Source organism: Vombatus ursinus, unplaced genomic scaffold (genome assembly GCF_900497805.2).
Source record: "Vombatus ursinus unplaced genomic scaffold, bare-nosed wombat genome assembly UNPS02014841.1, whole genome shotgun sequence".
Classification (NCBI taxonomy): Eukaryota; Metazoa; Chordata; class Mammalia; order Diprotodontia; family Vombatidae; genus Vombatus; species Vombatus ursinus.
The window spans coordinates 36122463-36137341 of NW_020954619.1; the positions used below are offsets into that span (position 1 = coordinate 36122463).

At 35.0% G+C, this 14879-nt stretch overlaps 1 protein-coding gene across 1 annotated transcript in view; it reads left to right on the top strand.

Annotated features, from left to right (window-relative positions):
* Positions 1-364: 364 nt before the first annotated feature.
* TPO (thyroid peroxidase) overlaps positions 365-14879 on the top strand; it is a 206482-nt gene continuing 191967 nt past the window's right edge. Inside the window, exons 1-2 of the mRNA XM_027840445.1 lie at positions 365-458; positions 5681-5765. Coding sequence (XP_027696246.1) covers positions 365-458; positions 5681-5765 — 179 coding nt within the window. The remainder of the gene's footprint in view (positions 459-5680; positions 5766-14879) is intronic.

Here is a 14879-nt window from a genome sequence, read left to right on the forward strand (position 1 = left end):
TTCTCTGGGCTTCGTTGTCCTCATTGGTAAAATGAGATTGGACTAGATGACCCCTGAAGTTCCCTCTTACTATAAACCTATGATTCCATCCATGATCTAGCCCCAAACTCCCATTTTACAGAGAAGGAAACTGAGACCCAGAAGTTAGTAGCAACACGGGGAGTTGAATCTACATCTTCTGAATATAGTTTAATCCATCTTTCTGCAATGTCAACCAGCTCTTTCTTTATTCTGAAGGCATCATTGTTCTGCAGATGCATGGGCATGACAACTTATTCACATAGATTTATGGTGATCCAATGAGTGCTGATTGAAGCCTCTAATAGAGGACTTTTTTTTTCTTGGATGTCTTCTTCTCTTTAGAATGAAAGTCTATGTTGTGTTAGGGATATCAATCGTAGTGGCCTGCACTGAAATTCTCTTCTCTTTCATCCAGAAAAGCACCAATTTCTTTTGGGGTAAGTAATAAATAAATTTTATAAATAAATAAATTTTTATTTTTAATATTTTCATTGGTGTAAAAGTAGAAAATTATACTATTGGTGCTTGACAGGTAAATTTTTAAAAATTTAAAAATCTTTAATATATGTATATATTTTTTAAAATTTTTCTTTGCTTTTAGGTGAGGCAATTAGAGTTAAGTGACTTGCCCGGGGTCACACGGCTGGTAAATAGCGAGTATCTGAGGCCAGAATTGAACTCAGGTACTCCTGACCTCCTGACTCCAAGGCTAGAGCTCTATCCACTGTGCCACCTAGCTGTCCCTTCAACATATTTTACTGAAAGACATTGGTTGTCATTGGAGGCAGTTAAGTGGCACAGTGAAGAGTCCTGGGCCTGGAGTCAGGAAGACCTTAGTTCAAATCCAACCTCTCACACTTACTAGTTGTGTGACCATGGGCAAATCGATTAAGAAATTTGTCTCAATTTCCTCAATTGTAAAAAGAAGATAATAATATCACTTACCACAAAGGGTTGTTGTGAGGATCAAATATAATATTTGCAAAGTACTTAACATACTGCCTGGCACATAACAGGTGCTGTCTAAAAGCTTATTCTAGTCTTTCTTTCCTCCCTCCCTCATTAAGTACTGTAATTTCCTAAGAAAGCATTGAAAGCTATGCCATTTTAAAAGCGGAAAACTCCCTCCAGTGAACACCTAGTTCTTATTGATGACGTGTTGAGAGAATCATAGGTTGCCAAAGCTAGAAAAAAAAATCTTAGAGATCATCATATCCTCTCTGGGTCTAAAATGAGAGTGTTAAACTAGACGAACTCTAAGGTCCCTTCTGGCTTTAAATCTGTGATACTATGATTTTAGTCTAACCATTTTATTACAGAGGAGGAAACTGAGGCCTATTAAGTGGAAGCGACTTAGACAAGTTCACAGAGCTTGTTAATTACAAGTTAGTTTACAGTTTCCTCATCTGTAACATGGGAATAATAACATCAACTACCTCTCAAGGTTGTTATGAGGATCAAATGAAATGACATTTGTAAAAAGCTAGTACAGTGCCTGGCACATAGTAGGCAGTATATAAAAGTTAGCTATTACTATAATTAGCAGTGGGGTCACTTAAATTCACTTTTGACTCAGAGGGCAAGGTTTGACTACGTCTTTTCTACTAACAGGTTTGTGCTTCTTCTCCTTTGTGATTTACTCTGTGAAATCAAGCTGCCTGAGATTTTGTCACTGTTCCATTTTTTAAAATAAAATGAAGTTAAATGGAGATATTAAGGAAGAAAATAGACAAAAGGCCTCATGATTAAACTGCTTTTTCAAACATGAGATTGTTGTGCGGGTGTTACCCTCAGTACTCCTACAGACATGATACCCTGAAATTAAGGAGTCCTATTGATGCAGAGGTCCAGCATCAGATACTGACAGAAAACTTATTTCTCGGTTGTGTTTTAGGCTTCAGTGAATTAGCAGGACTGGCCAAATTATCCAGAATGAATTTGCCATAACATCACCCAGGTCATGCCATAGGGAAAAAATCTCAGTGACATTTACCATAGCATTGCTAAATCCTTTTGAGAGCCTGGATGCCTCTAGAGGAGTCCTAGGTGAAAAGGTGAATAATTCAATCAAACTATCTAATTTGTCATAAAATAGCTAAAGGAAAACGATAGATGTCTATAATTTATGGGTCATTGTTGGTTTTGAACATTTGGTTTAAAAAAGTTAATCAGCATAAAAAATTAAAATCTAACTTTTTATTGCATCATACATAGATACCAATGACAATATATCTTTAAAAGGGGGCAGGATTTGATCCTATAATTTCATCCTGTAATATTTTTTAATCAATTAAAGTTAACCAAGAATGAAGTAGTCTTGAATTATTGTATGTGTGTTCCAGGGTTAAAATGTGCCAAGATGTGAGCATGGATAGGACAATAGGGCAAGAAATCTGAGAGTAGAGGTTAGGGTACATTCGAACTTTTTAACTAGAGGTTTGAGATTGGAAAGGAAGGAAAGTGAAATCAGAGAAAGAGTAATAATTTAGGATTGTATTTAAGGGTAGAGGGACTGGAGCTCATAGAGGAAAGTGAATAGGTTTAAGAGTGACAAGGCATAGAGTGACATGGAATAATAGGAGGTCATGATCTCATCAAGGGATTATGGAGTTTTTGATCATTGAAAAGGAGTACTTGTTGAGAACAGCAAGATCCTGGGTGTGATCCCACAGGTTTGTTTAACTTCCCCTGAAAGGGAATGAGGCACTGGGTATCAAAACCCTGCTTGGTAATGAACTGTCCCAACAAATATTGAAAATCGGCCAAGAATAATTTGCAGAGGTCAGAAGGAAGCTGTTATTTTTAGGTACTAGATAGCAAGGAAACAGAGCTGCTGCATTCTGAGGCCAACTAACACCGAAGAATTGTTTTAAGTTACTAAATGCATTATAACTCACTTTTGTGAAAAGATATTTCACTTTGAAGTGTTTTTTTTTTCTTTATGCATGACCATTTATTAAGTGTTTACTATATACTGGGCACTGTGAAGGAAGAATAGGGCAAGAGTATGGACAAACCTTGTTGTTAAATCATTCAGTCGTATCCAACTCTTTATGACCCCAATTGGGGTTTTCTTAGCAAAGATATGGAGTGGTTTGCCATTTCCTTCTCCAGTGGATTAAAGCAAACAGTTATTAAGTGACTTGCCCAGGGTCACACGGCTGGTGAGTACCTAAGGACAGATTTGAACTCAGGTCTTCCTGATTCCAGGCCCAGTGTTCTATCCACTGAGCCAGCTACTGCCTGGACAAAGTACTACACATTAACTTATCCATAATCATTTTACTTCCCTATGCTTTCAAATTTATTTAAATGTTCTTGTTTCTGCAAATGGATGAGTTTGTTAGAATTGGAATTAATTCATTTAATTTTGTCAAATGTAGGTCATTTATGTTCACAAAAGAGAATTTAGTAGCCTGAAAAAAGAGTACGTATATTTGCTTCTCTGGGCTTCAATTTTCTCCTCTGTAAAAAGAGAGGGTTAGACCCACACATTGTCCATCAACTGTTATCTCTCATTCTCACTGTTTGACTGGTTGAGCATTTTTTCCCAGCTACACATTTCTCTAGTAACCTCCTTTACAGATCTCTGTACAATTCCTCCTTATAATATGTAGTGACCTTCTTGTGCTCAGCATGTGTCTCTCTACAGGTAATCTTTTACTTCAATTCCTCATGGATTGTAGTATTCTATCACAGCTGATTGGAATAAATCAATCAGCCAACAAACATTTAATAAGCATCTGCTACTTGTAGACCACTGGGATAGGCCCTGTATATAAAAAGACAAAACTGAAATAGACCCTGCCCTTGAGGAGCTTACATTCTATCGGAGAAGACAGCAGATGCACATATAGGTATATAAAATGTAAACAAATGGGGTAATGATGAAAAGATAGATGATGTATAGATAGAAAGATAGGCAGACATAAATGATAGATAAATAGATAAAAAGGATTTATTTTTTGCTACGTGCCAGACACTATGCTAAGTACTTGGGAAGCACATAGAAGAAAAAAAAGCTAGGCCCTATCCTCAAGTAGCTTATATTCTAATGAGGAAAGAAAACACATAAAAGGAAGCTAGAAAGGGGGTAGGGTGGCAAGGGCACCCAAACTAGGGGAAAGACAGCTGATGAAGAAACGGAGAAGTGCCCACAGTGAATTGAGCTACAGTGAAATGAGCATGACTAGGGCCTCTCATGAAATTGTCATTCACTCTAGGGAAACACCAATTAGGAGAGTGAACCTCCCAATAAATAACTCACTGTGGGGAAGAAGGGAGAAATAGGCAACTGAAAGTACTAGGAAAGGCTTCATGTATAATATGGTTTGACCTAAGCTTTGGATAAATGGGGGAAATAAGTGCAAAAGTATTTATGAAGTACTTATTACTATATGCCAGATATTGTTCTAGACACTAGTACAAGCAAGCAAGACAGTGCTAACCCCCAAGGAGTGTATATATATGTGTATATATACATATATCTCAAAGGATATTCAATAAGCACCACTGGATTCCATATATATAGATATATCTATATAGATATAGATATAGATATAGATATATCTATATAGATATATCTATATAGATATATAGATATATAGATATCCTTTGAGATTATTTCCAACTTGCCCTGCTTATATCTTATTTCCACATATCTTGTTTTCATGATGTCTCACCCAAATAGATTGGAAGCTCTTTGAATTGTCTGTCCCCAGAGTTTAGCACAGTGCTTGAAACATGTTATATTCTCCAAGGTGTTCCTTAACTTGAACAAGAAATTTATATTTATCAGACCTGCACTTTAGGCATATTACTTGAGTAGTTTTGTGGGTGAAATTATAATTTTGGAGAGGGGAAAGAATTTGAGGCCTACTTTCCAATTAGGAGACAACTGCAAAAGTCCAAGTGAGAGGTGATGAGGGCTTGATGATGGAGGCTTGAACTATAACTGGGATCATGTGAGTGGAGAAAAATGGAGGGATGTGAGAAATGTGGTTGTCAACAGAATGGGCCTTTGTTCAGGGGACAAGTTTTGGATTCTTAAAAGAGATCTGCAATTTCACAAAGGCCATGCAGCTTACTCTCTTGTTCAATTCTAGTTCCCTGATATACTCAGTTTATCAAAATGCAAATAAAAAGTCAGCTCCAATAAACTATGAAAAAGTAATTTTAATGATAGCTTGAAATGGCTAGCTTATCAGGATATATTTTTTAAATTACCTAAAAATCTTGTATCAATTCTGAATTGTTTGTTTTTTTTTTCAAAAAAAATATGACATAAACTAAAATAGGTAAATTGGATTCCAGAGACATTCAGTGACAATAAAACATAGATGCTAGATACTTTGAGTAAAGCTAAACATGATGCTGGATTTTTTGCATTGCCATATGCAGAAAAGGACACAGGATTTGGATTCAGAGAAACTGGGCTCAAATTCTGCTTTGCTACTTACTAGTTGTGTGATGTTTTTGAAGCTATTTCTTTATCTTCCCCCACTTTCCTTTTCTGTAAATTAAATGGTAAGGTGGGGGAGGGGGAGTGAGTTACAAGAGCTACAAGATCTCTTTTAGTTCTAAATTCTACATTTCTATTATTATTATTGTACTAGTAATTGCTTCCATTTTGATTGTTTTATTTTTTTTTCCTTTGCAGGAGGAACTGAAAAATCTCATATTATCAGTATTGTGGAAGAAAGTATACATATGGTAGATAATGCACTGTACAATACAATGAAGAGGTAAGTTGGCTCGCATGGTACAGTAAGTTTGAGGGATTAGGTAGACCATGATTCTTGTTCAGAAACATGCTGCTATTTTCAGATGTCTCCATTAACCCTTTGCAGTAGGGTAAAGAAGGAAAGAACAAGTTCAGTTTGAGACACGTTGAATTTGAAGTACCAATGGAACATCTAGATGAAAACTGCCTACAGTTAGTTGCATCCTGGTAGAGTGGTAATTTTTGGAAATAAAGATATGAATATCCATTACAAAGATGTGATAACTGAAATAATGAAAATGAATCAGATGATCAAAGGTGATTGTATATAGAGAGAAATGAAAGCCAGGTATGGAAAGTTAAGAACATCCAAATGAAGTAGTCAAAATGAAAGGAAAGAATATCAAAAGAAGCAGAAAATAAGTAGTGAGAAAGGAGAAGAGCCAAAAGAATGTAATGCATATTCTTGAATGTCTGGAAGATAGATCTGGTCAATGGAAATATAGTGGTGATAATAATTCATGCATATAATACTTTAAGGTTTACACAGTATTTTCCTCATAACCCTATGGGGTAAGTATTTCAAGTAAGATTATGCCCATTTAAGAGATGAAGAGACTTAGGTTCAGAGAAATTCATAGAATCAGAAATCACATAGCTTTAGAGCTTGAGGGGACTTTAAAGATCATATGGTTTAACCCAGATTTCACAAGTAAGAAAACAGAGTTCCAAAAAAATTAATACAATGAAAAGGTAGGTTATACAAGTAGTAAATGGCAGAATTAGAATCTAAACCCAAATCCTCTAACATCAAATCCAATGCTGTAGTGCATGCCAGATTTGGGATTCTGACTCATTTTACCCCATTATCAAATCTAGTGTTTCATTCACTGGGGATGAAAACAAGCTTATAAGAGATTGAGGAGAAAGTCCATAGAAAGTAAATGAAAACATTGGCTGTTGACAGCTTCTTCAAAAGTTGATAGAGAAGGACAGAAATAGAAACTTTATGGGGTAAAAGGCTCAAGAGAATCTTATTTATTTGTTTGTTTTTGTTTATTTATTTGTTTGTTTTATTGCAGAGGCCTGAATATATTTATAAGGAAATAGAAAAGAATCAAGGGGAGAGAATTAGAACTTGATAATATGTGAGAGAGTGGTTGACTTTTAGTTTCTGGATATATGTATGATTTATGGCAAACCAATCCAGTATATTGTCCAAGAAAACCCCACATGGAACTATGAAGAGTCTGACATGACTGAAATGACTGAGCAACAAATGCTTTATCCAGATTTTTAGCAAATGTTTTGACAGAAATTTTTGTGCTGTTATTCTGGACAAAGTTCAGAGAGTTGAGCTAGATCATAGTACAGTGATGTATATCTGAAAATAATCAAATATTTAGACCCAAACAATAGTCATTAATAGTTACTAGAGTTAAAAAGTAATCTATGTTTGACCCCAAACTGTGTAACATATTTATCAATGATGTGGTCAATAGTATGCACATATATGTACATATTATATAATTTTCAGATGATAGAAAGCTGAAAAGAATAGTTTACACATTGGTTGACAGAGAATGAATCCAAGATGAAGTCTAGAACATTGCTACTTACTAGTTGTGTGATATTTTTGGAGCTTTTTCTTTATCTTGCCCCCACTTTCCTATTCTGTAAATTAAATGATAAGGTGGGGGACGGGGAGAGAGTTACAAGAGCTACAAGATCTCTTTTAGTTCTAAATTCTACATTTCTATTATTATTATTGTACTAATAATTGCTTCCACTTTGATTGTTTTATTTTTTCCTTTGCAAAAAAAATTAATAAAGATAAATAAAGATAACTGCAGTGTTCTGAAGCTAGTTTTTACCAGCTTAAGAGAGCCAATTGTTAAATTTTCAGTGTGAGTATTTACTTTGGAAATCAGCAAATTCTACAAATAGAGTCTTGACTTATTGTTTTATTGATTGTCTCTAGACTTAAAGAAGTGATGGAGAAAATGTTAATAGCACAAATTAAACTTGGAGTGGCCTGCATTTTTAGAGAATTTGTTGTTAAACATTTAACAGCATACACATGTATAATTGCATAGTTTGTTTTTTGGGCTTTTTTTTGTTAATTTTTTTACTGAGGCAATTGGGGATAAGTGACTTGCCCAGGGTCACACAGCTAGTAGTGTCACGTGTCTGAGGCCAGATTTGAACTCAGGTCCTCCTGACTCCAAGGCCAGAGCTCTTTTCACTGCATCACCTAGCTGCCTCCATAACTGTATAGTTTTATATTTTGTTTTTGAAAAATGATTTCAAAAATACAAGATAAGAGAGGCGTGACTGGACAAAGGTTTGTCTAATGGACTGTAAGTTCAATATCAGTCAATGGTGTATTTTGGAATGTTTGGAAAGAGAAAATCTAGGCTTGCTATTTTATCAGCTTGGGCATTCTGCCCACTGATGTGGGTAATTTATAGTCTTAGATAATTGTTTAACAGCTGTTAGAAGTGGTTAAGTGACTTATGATTGGCCAAAAATGACTAATTCAATCTAAGACTCTATTATGTGAGGCTTGGTATCCATGACTAGAGAAAAGGTAATTCCACAGTGTTCAAACCACATATGGAGTATACTGTATATTAATAATTATTAAGAAGTTCAAGTCTAGGTGTCACATTTTAGGAAGGACATTGATGGAAATAAAAATGGAAAATGATGAGAGAGGAAATATTTGGACAGTGAAGGACCTTAAGATCATGCCATATAATTATTGGTTGATAGGACTGGGAATATTTAGCAAGGGGCAGTGGGAGAAGGACTTAAGAAGGACAATATTTTTTCAAGTGTTTGATGAGCTGCCCCCTCAAAGAGGGGTCAGACTTCTTTTCTTCATCCCAAAAAAGCAAATAAAGGAAGCTTATGAGAGGTGAATATAAGCTTGATAGAAGGAAATATATATATATATATGTATATATATATATATATTTTAAATTACAGCTATATTACAGTGAAATAAACTACCTCAAAAATGTGATTCCCTCATTGGAAGTTTTTAAGTAAGCTAGATGACCACTCGACTTGTGAAGTATTGTTGTAAAAGGAATTCCTGTTTAGTCATGAGTTGGTCCAGACGAACTGTGAAAATCCTTGCAACTCTGAATTTTTGATTTTGTGAGGCAAGAAGAGACGGGATGAAAATCTCATGCAAAAAAAGGCTAGTCTTAGGAAGAATGAAGGATACCTATGTGCCACTATACGATTTATAAAGTGCTTTCCTTTCAATAACACTGTGAAGTAAGGAGAGCAAATATTAATATTTCCATTTCATGGAGAAAAATAACATTCAAAGAAATAAGTTGATTTCCCCAGAGGCATACAATTATTAGCTGAAGTTGAGAATCAAACTCAGGACTTTATATCTCCAAGTTTAGGACTTTTTCTACTACAACATGGAGACCTACTCTTAATATAGGAGAGGATTAAAAGCATAGTAGATGCTCAATAAATCCTTGTTGGTCAGTTGACAAATGGGAGGAGTAGGGCATAAACTGTTGTTAATATCTTCCCTAAATCCACCTCAGAAGAACTTTCCAATATGCTTTAGGCTTTCTTCTATGTCCTTTAAATATTACATGGGTACCAATGCAATCCTCAAGCTATCCATCTGTTACTTTACTCTCACTACATGAAAACAAGTCTGTCAACTCTTTTATTTACCTCTCTGAGGACATCCTAGGAACCATACTTCCATCTAGCTTCAAATTTTTTCTGCCTTTTGGTGTTATTTATTGTGAGAATGTCAATATGGAAGTGATTAAGGTCATTCAATAGTGTATTAGACAAGGATCTCACATTTAGAATAGCAAGAATTAAATGAATGTTTGTAGATGGTCTGTGTGATTCATAGCAACCTTTGCCTTCTTTTTAGTCACCCTATCATCAACTGCAGAAGTGATAGGGGCCAACAAGGGGCTGAAAATAATTTCTTTTTTTTAATTACATATATTATCAAGGCCAAAGAATTCCCTGTCTAATAATGATAAGCCTCTTGTTTTTAAGTAAACTGACAGGCTGCAAACAGTCTGTTGCTGGGATTGTATTTGAAGACTATAGTTTGAAAGAAACTTCATGGACTAACCATCCACAAGCACAATCTTTAAGAGGCTCACATTTTACTTTTTGCTAATTTTTATGCTTATGTATTTAATTTTATTAGTGTTTAATTATTTGGGGTATTTTTGATAGATCTTAAATTTCTATGTAAATGTGAGCTTTCATTATTATAGATGCATACAATAACACAGGTGAACCTTCCTCAGTGGTCAACGTTCCACTGGCTAAGGATAAAGGTTAATTTTGTGGAAATGATAAATGACAGAGAGTTCAACCATTACACTAGAAAAGATACCGAAAGAACAGGTAAACTTGATCATTGTCATCAAACTGGTAATTACAATTTAGAATCACAACACAGTGTTGCAGAAAGAGTTTAGGACTCATCAGGAAAGTTGGATTTAAGTCCTAACTGGGATATTCAATATGTATGTGACTTTGGATAATTTAGGCTCTTTGAGAATCAGTTTTATCATCTGTAAAATTAGTGTTTGATTAGATGATCCCTAAGCCCCTTTCTACGATTCTGTCACATTGTAAAAACTGCTTATTCAAATTTGTTTAGAAACTTGACTCACACAGTTGTTCATGTAGACTCAAACTAAAGTCAAGTCTGATTTTCCTAATTCCACTATTAAGAAAGTTAGGGATATGCAGTATGGCTAAGAACAATGGGTTTAGATTCAGAGGACCTGGGACTGAAGCTTAGTTCTATTGCCTAGTACCTATGTGGTCCTGGGCAAATAATTCACCTTTGCTGGGTCTTGATTTCTTCATCTCTAAAACGAGAAAAATGGAATAAATAATCTCTAAGGTCTCTTCTGGTCTAAATCCTATGACCTCTAGACTTAAGTGACATTGAGATAGCTTATCAGCAAAGTAGTGTTCTACTTAACTAACCTTACTAAGAGGTAAGGAAATTACATCATTGATTTTCAGATCTTCTAAAGCCTCTTGTTGATCTGAACAGTATCATTAGGTGATACTTGGTTGATTGATTGCTTAGGTGGTTGGTAGTAAATGAGACACATATTGCCTCACCTTTTATTATTAGATAGTAAAATAGAGGGGAAAGAAGAGGCTTGAGTTATCCAGGGTTATTGGTCAAGCTGACAATAAAGATGGTGATCTTTATAGGAACTTCTTAAGAATTCAATTCCAAAGATGTTAAACTAATTAGATTTAGTAACAGAAATTCAGGATTTTTCAGTCCTCCTGCTAATTTATACTAATGTTCAGCAATTAATGCTAATTAGGTATTAATTCATTCATTTTCTATTTACTTTGGAAAACATGCAATTAGTGATTGAGTTGCTCAGTAAAGGAATTACTTAGTAATTGACAGACTCTTCAAGAAATTACCAACTCATTAAGCATTTTGGGAAGTAAAGGAAATACAAAGTAGGTGGTTTAAGGTAGCTGGTCCCCAGGTCCCAATCCTACTGCCCACATATCTCATAAGCTTGGTCACTTCATGAATGGTGCCAGTTATTACTGATGAATCCACAGATTGTCAATAGTCAAAATATCCAGACTGGTCATTTCAAGCAACAGTTTGGTTAGACTTGTTCTGTTAAGACCAGAGTTTAGAATCAGAAGCAGTACATAGAGGCTGCAAAGAAGCAAATTTAGACTCCATGTTAGGGGAAAAATGAATTTCTTGACAATTAGAACTGTCCAAAAATGCAATAAACTGCCTCAGGAGATAGTCAATTACTTTTAGTGGAACTCTTCAAGTAATGGCTTTATGATCATTTGTCAGGTATCTTGCAGAGAAATCCTCTGGATATGGATTTGACAAAATGGCTAAAGTCCCTTCCAACTCTATAATTGTAGGATTCAACATGACCTTAGGCAAGTTACTTTGCCTTTCTGTGCCTCAGTTCCCTCATTTGTAAAATGGAGGGGTTAGACTAGATGACCTTTAAGATCCATTCTAGCTTTAAATCTGTAATCCCACTTTCAAGAGGCAAGAAGTTTCAATAACAGTGTCTAGAGACTTGGATGCTCAGCACTAAATGGGGTTAATGAGTAGTTGGGGTGGTTTGGGGTGGGTGACAAGCATGTCATTGTCAAGTATAAAAAGACAGAAACAGCCAATGTAAGGTTATTGATACCACTGCAGTAGGACTGTCTGTACATCATATTTTGTTGTCCAGTTGTTTCAGTCATGTCCAACTCTTTGGAACTCCATGTGGAGTTTTCTTAGCGAAGGTACTGAAGTAGTTTGCCATTTCCTCCTCCAGCTCTTTTTACAGATGAGAAAACTGAGGCAAATAGGGTTAAGTGACTTGCTCAGGGTCACACAGCTAGTAGGTGTTTAAGGCCAGATTTGAACTCAGTTCTTCCTGACTTGAGGCCTGATGTTCTATCTGCTGCACCACCTTGCTTCCATTTTTACTTGTAAAGGATTAATTTGGTTTAACTCTCTAAGAGAGGTAGGTGGTAAAGCAAAAAGAGCCCAGTACTTAAGAGCCTGAAGAACTAGATTGAAGTCTAAGATCTGGTCATTTCTAGTGCTGCCACTGTGAGCAAGTCTCTTTACCTCTATGAAACTCAGTTTCCTCATCTGCAACATGTGGATAATAATGCTTACCCTAACTACCTGATCGGATTACTGTGAAGAAGGAGTTTTGCAAAATACAAAGTGCTAAAGAAATGGGAAACAATTTTTAATAGCAACATCAGTGATAATGGCTATCTTACCCAATGGGTTAGTTCAAAAAGTCTAAGCACCTGGAGACTAGTTTGACCTAATGGAAAGAACATTGGGTCTGGAACCAAAAACTTGATCCTGAGTCCCAGTTCTTGTTCCCTAGGTGACCTTGTGCAAATCACTTAACTTCTCTGTTAACTTCTCATTTTTCTCATCTATAGAGGAAATACTTGTACCACCTCAGAGGATTGTTTTATAGAAAACAAATTGTAAACCTTAAAGGATTATAAGAATGTAATTATCATTACTTATGATTTTTTTATTAAATTGCTCTATGAAATAATAGTATCCATATGATCCTTATTGTGGCACCCTGTTAATGTAGAACAATATTGTTTTAAACATTTTTTGTGATATTATTTCTTTAGAGAAAGTTAAAAGCAAACACACCTGATTTCAAATCCTTTGCTCTTCAGGAGATGGATCAAAGATTTAGATGAAGGGCCCAATCTAGGGTCTATGAACTTTTTAAAAAATATTTTAATAATTCTACTTCAATACAATCAGTTTTATTTCTAATCCTATGTATTTCCTTTACATATTTAAAAATATTATTCTAAGAAAGGTTCTACAGGGTTCTCGAGATTGCCAAAGGGATCTATGACAGAAAAAGTTAAGAATCTCTGAATTTTAGAATTTAACAATACCTCACAAACCACCTAGTCCAACCCCCTCATTTTTAAAATCTAACTTCTTATTTTGAATTTAATTAAGAACAGAAAATATTTCTTTACACAAAGAAGAACAAAGAATGGGACTGATGTGAAATCAAAGCTCTATTACATATGGGTCATTTTTTAACATTAAATTTTATTTTAAGCTGCAAATCTCTCCTTCCTGTATCCTCCTCCTATTGAGAAAACACAAAAAACAAAATCCACTAAAAATGTGTAGTCAAGCAAAACAAATTCCCAGCTTAGCTGTGTGTGTATATGTGTGTGTGATGTGTGTATATATATACATACACATTATATATGTATATGTGTGTGTGTGTGTGTATATATATATATATATATATATGTAAATTCTTAATTAGTACTATGACTGCATTACCTCTGTATTAGGAAATTGGGTAGCATGATTCAACAGAAGAGTCCTAGAATAATGGTTATCCATTGTGATCAGAGTTCCTAAATCCTTCAAGATTATTTGTATCTACAATACTGTTGTTATTGTATAAATTGTTCTCCTGGTTCTACTCATTTCACATTTTATCAGATCATACAAGTGTTCTTCAAAATCATCCCCTTCAATTTTAGTAGAAAAATAATATTCCATCACATTCACATACTGTAATTTTTAAGGTATTCCAATTGATGGGAACCTTCTCAGTTTCTAATCCTTTTCGCTGAAGAAAAAAAGCTTAGGTATATAGTAGCTGTAGAGCTGGGTGAAAGGGTATGCCCAGATTAATAGCTTTTTGGGCATGGTTCCAAATTGCTTTATAGAATGGCTAGACTAGTTCATAGTTCTACCAACACTGTATTAATAAACCTTTTTAACCCCACAGTCCCTCCAGCATTTGTCATTTTCCTTTTTTTGTTTTTGGAGGAGGGGGCAACTTTGCCATTCTCATGGATGTGAGATTATATCTATGAGTTGTTTCAATCTGCCTTTTTCTGATTATTAATGATTTGGAGCATTTTATGTAGCTATTAATAGCTTTGGGGCAACTAGGTAGAGCAGTAGATAGCATGCTTGGCCTGGAGTCAGGAAGACCTGAGTTCAAATCCAGCCTCAGACACTTACTACCTGTTTGATGTTGGGCAAGTCACTTAACCTTGTTTGTCTTAGTTTCCTCCGCTGTAAAATGAGCTAGAAAAGGCAATTAAAAACTACTCCAGTATCTTTGCCAAGAAAACCCTAAATGGGGTCACAAAGAGTAGGACACAAGGGAAAGGACTAAACAACATTAATAGCTTGAATTTTTCCCTTTGAAAATTGCCTATTCATATCATTTGACCATTTATCAGGCAAAATTTCTTATTCTATTTTGAGTCAATTTTCTGTATTTCTTAGTAATGAGACCTTTACTAGAAAAAAAACTCTCTGCAAAGATTTCCCCATTTTCCTGCTTCTCTTCTAATTTTAGCTGTATTAGCTTTATTTGTGCAAAAACATTTTATTTTTATGTAATCAAAATTGTCCATTTTACCTCCTATGAACTTCTTTATCCCTTGTTTCCATCATAAACTCTTTCCATTTCCATATGTCTAACAGGTATATTCTTCCAAGCTCCTTTAACTTTTTCTAAATTATTTCTAAATCATGTATGAATTTGTAGCTTGTTTTGGTATATAGGATGAGATACTG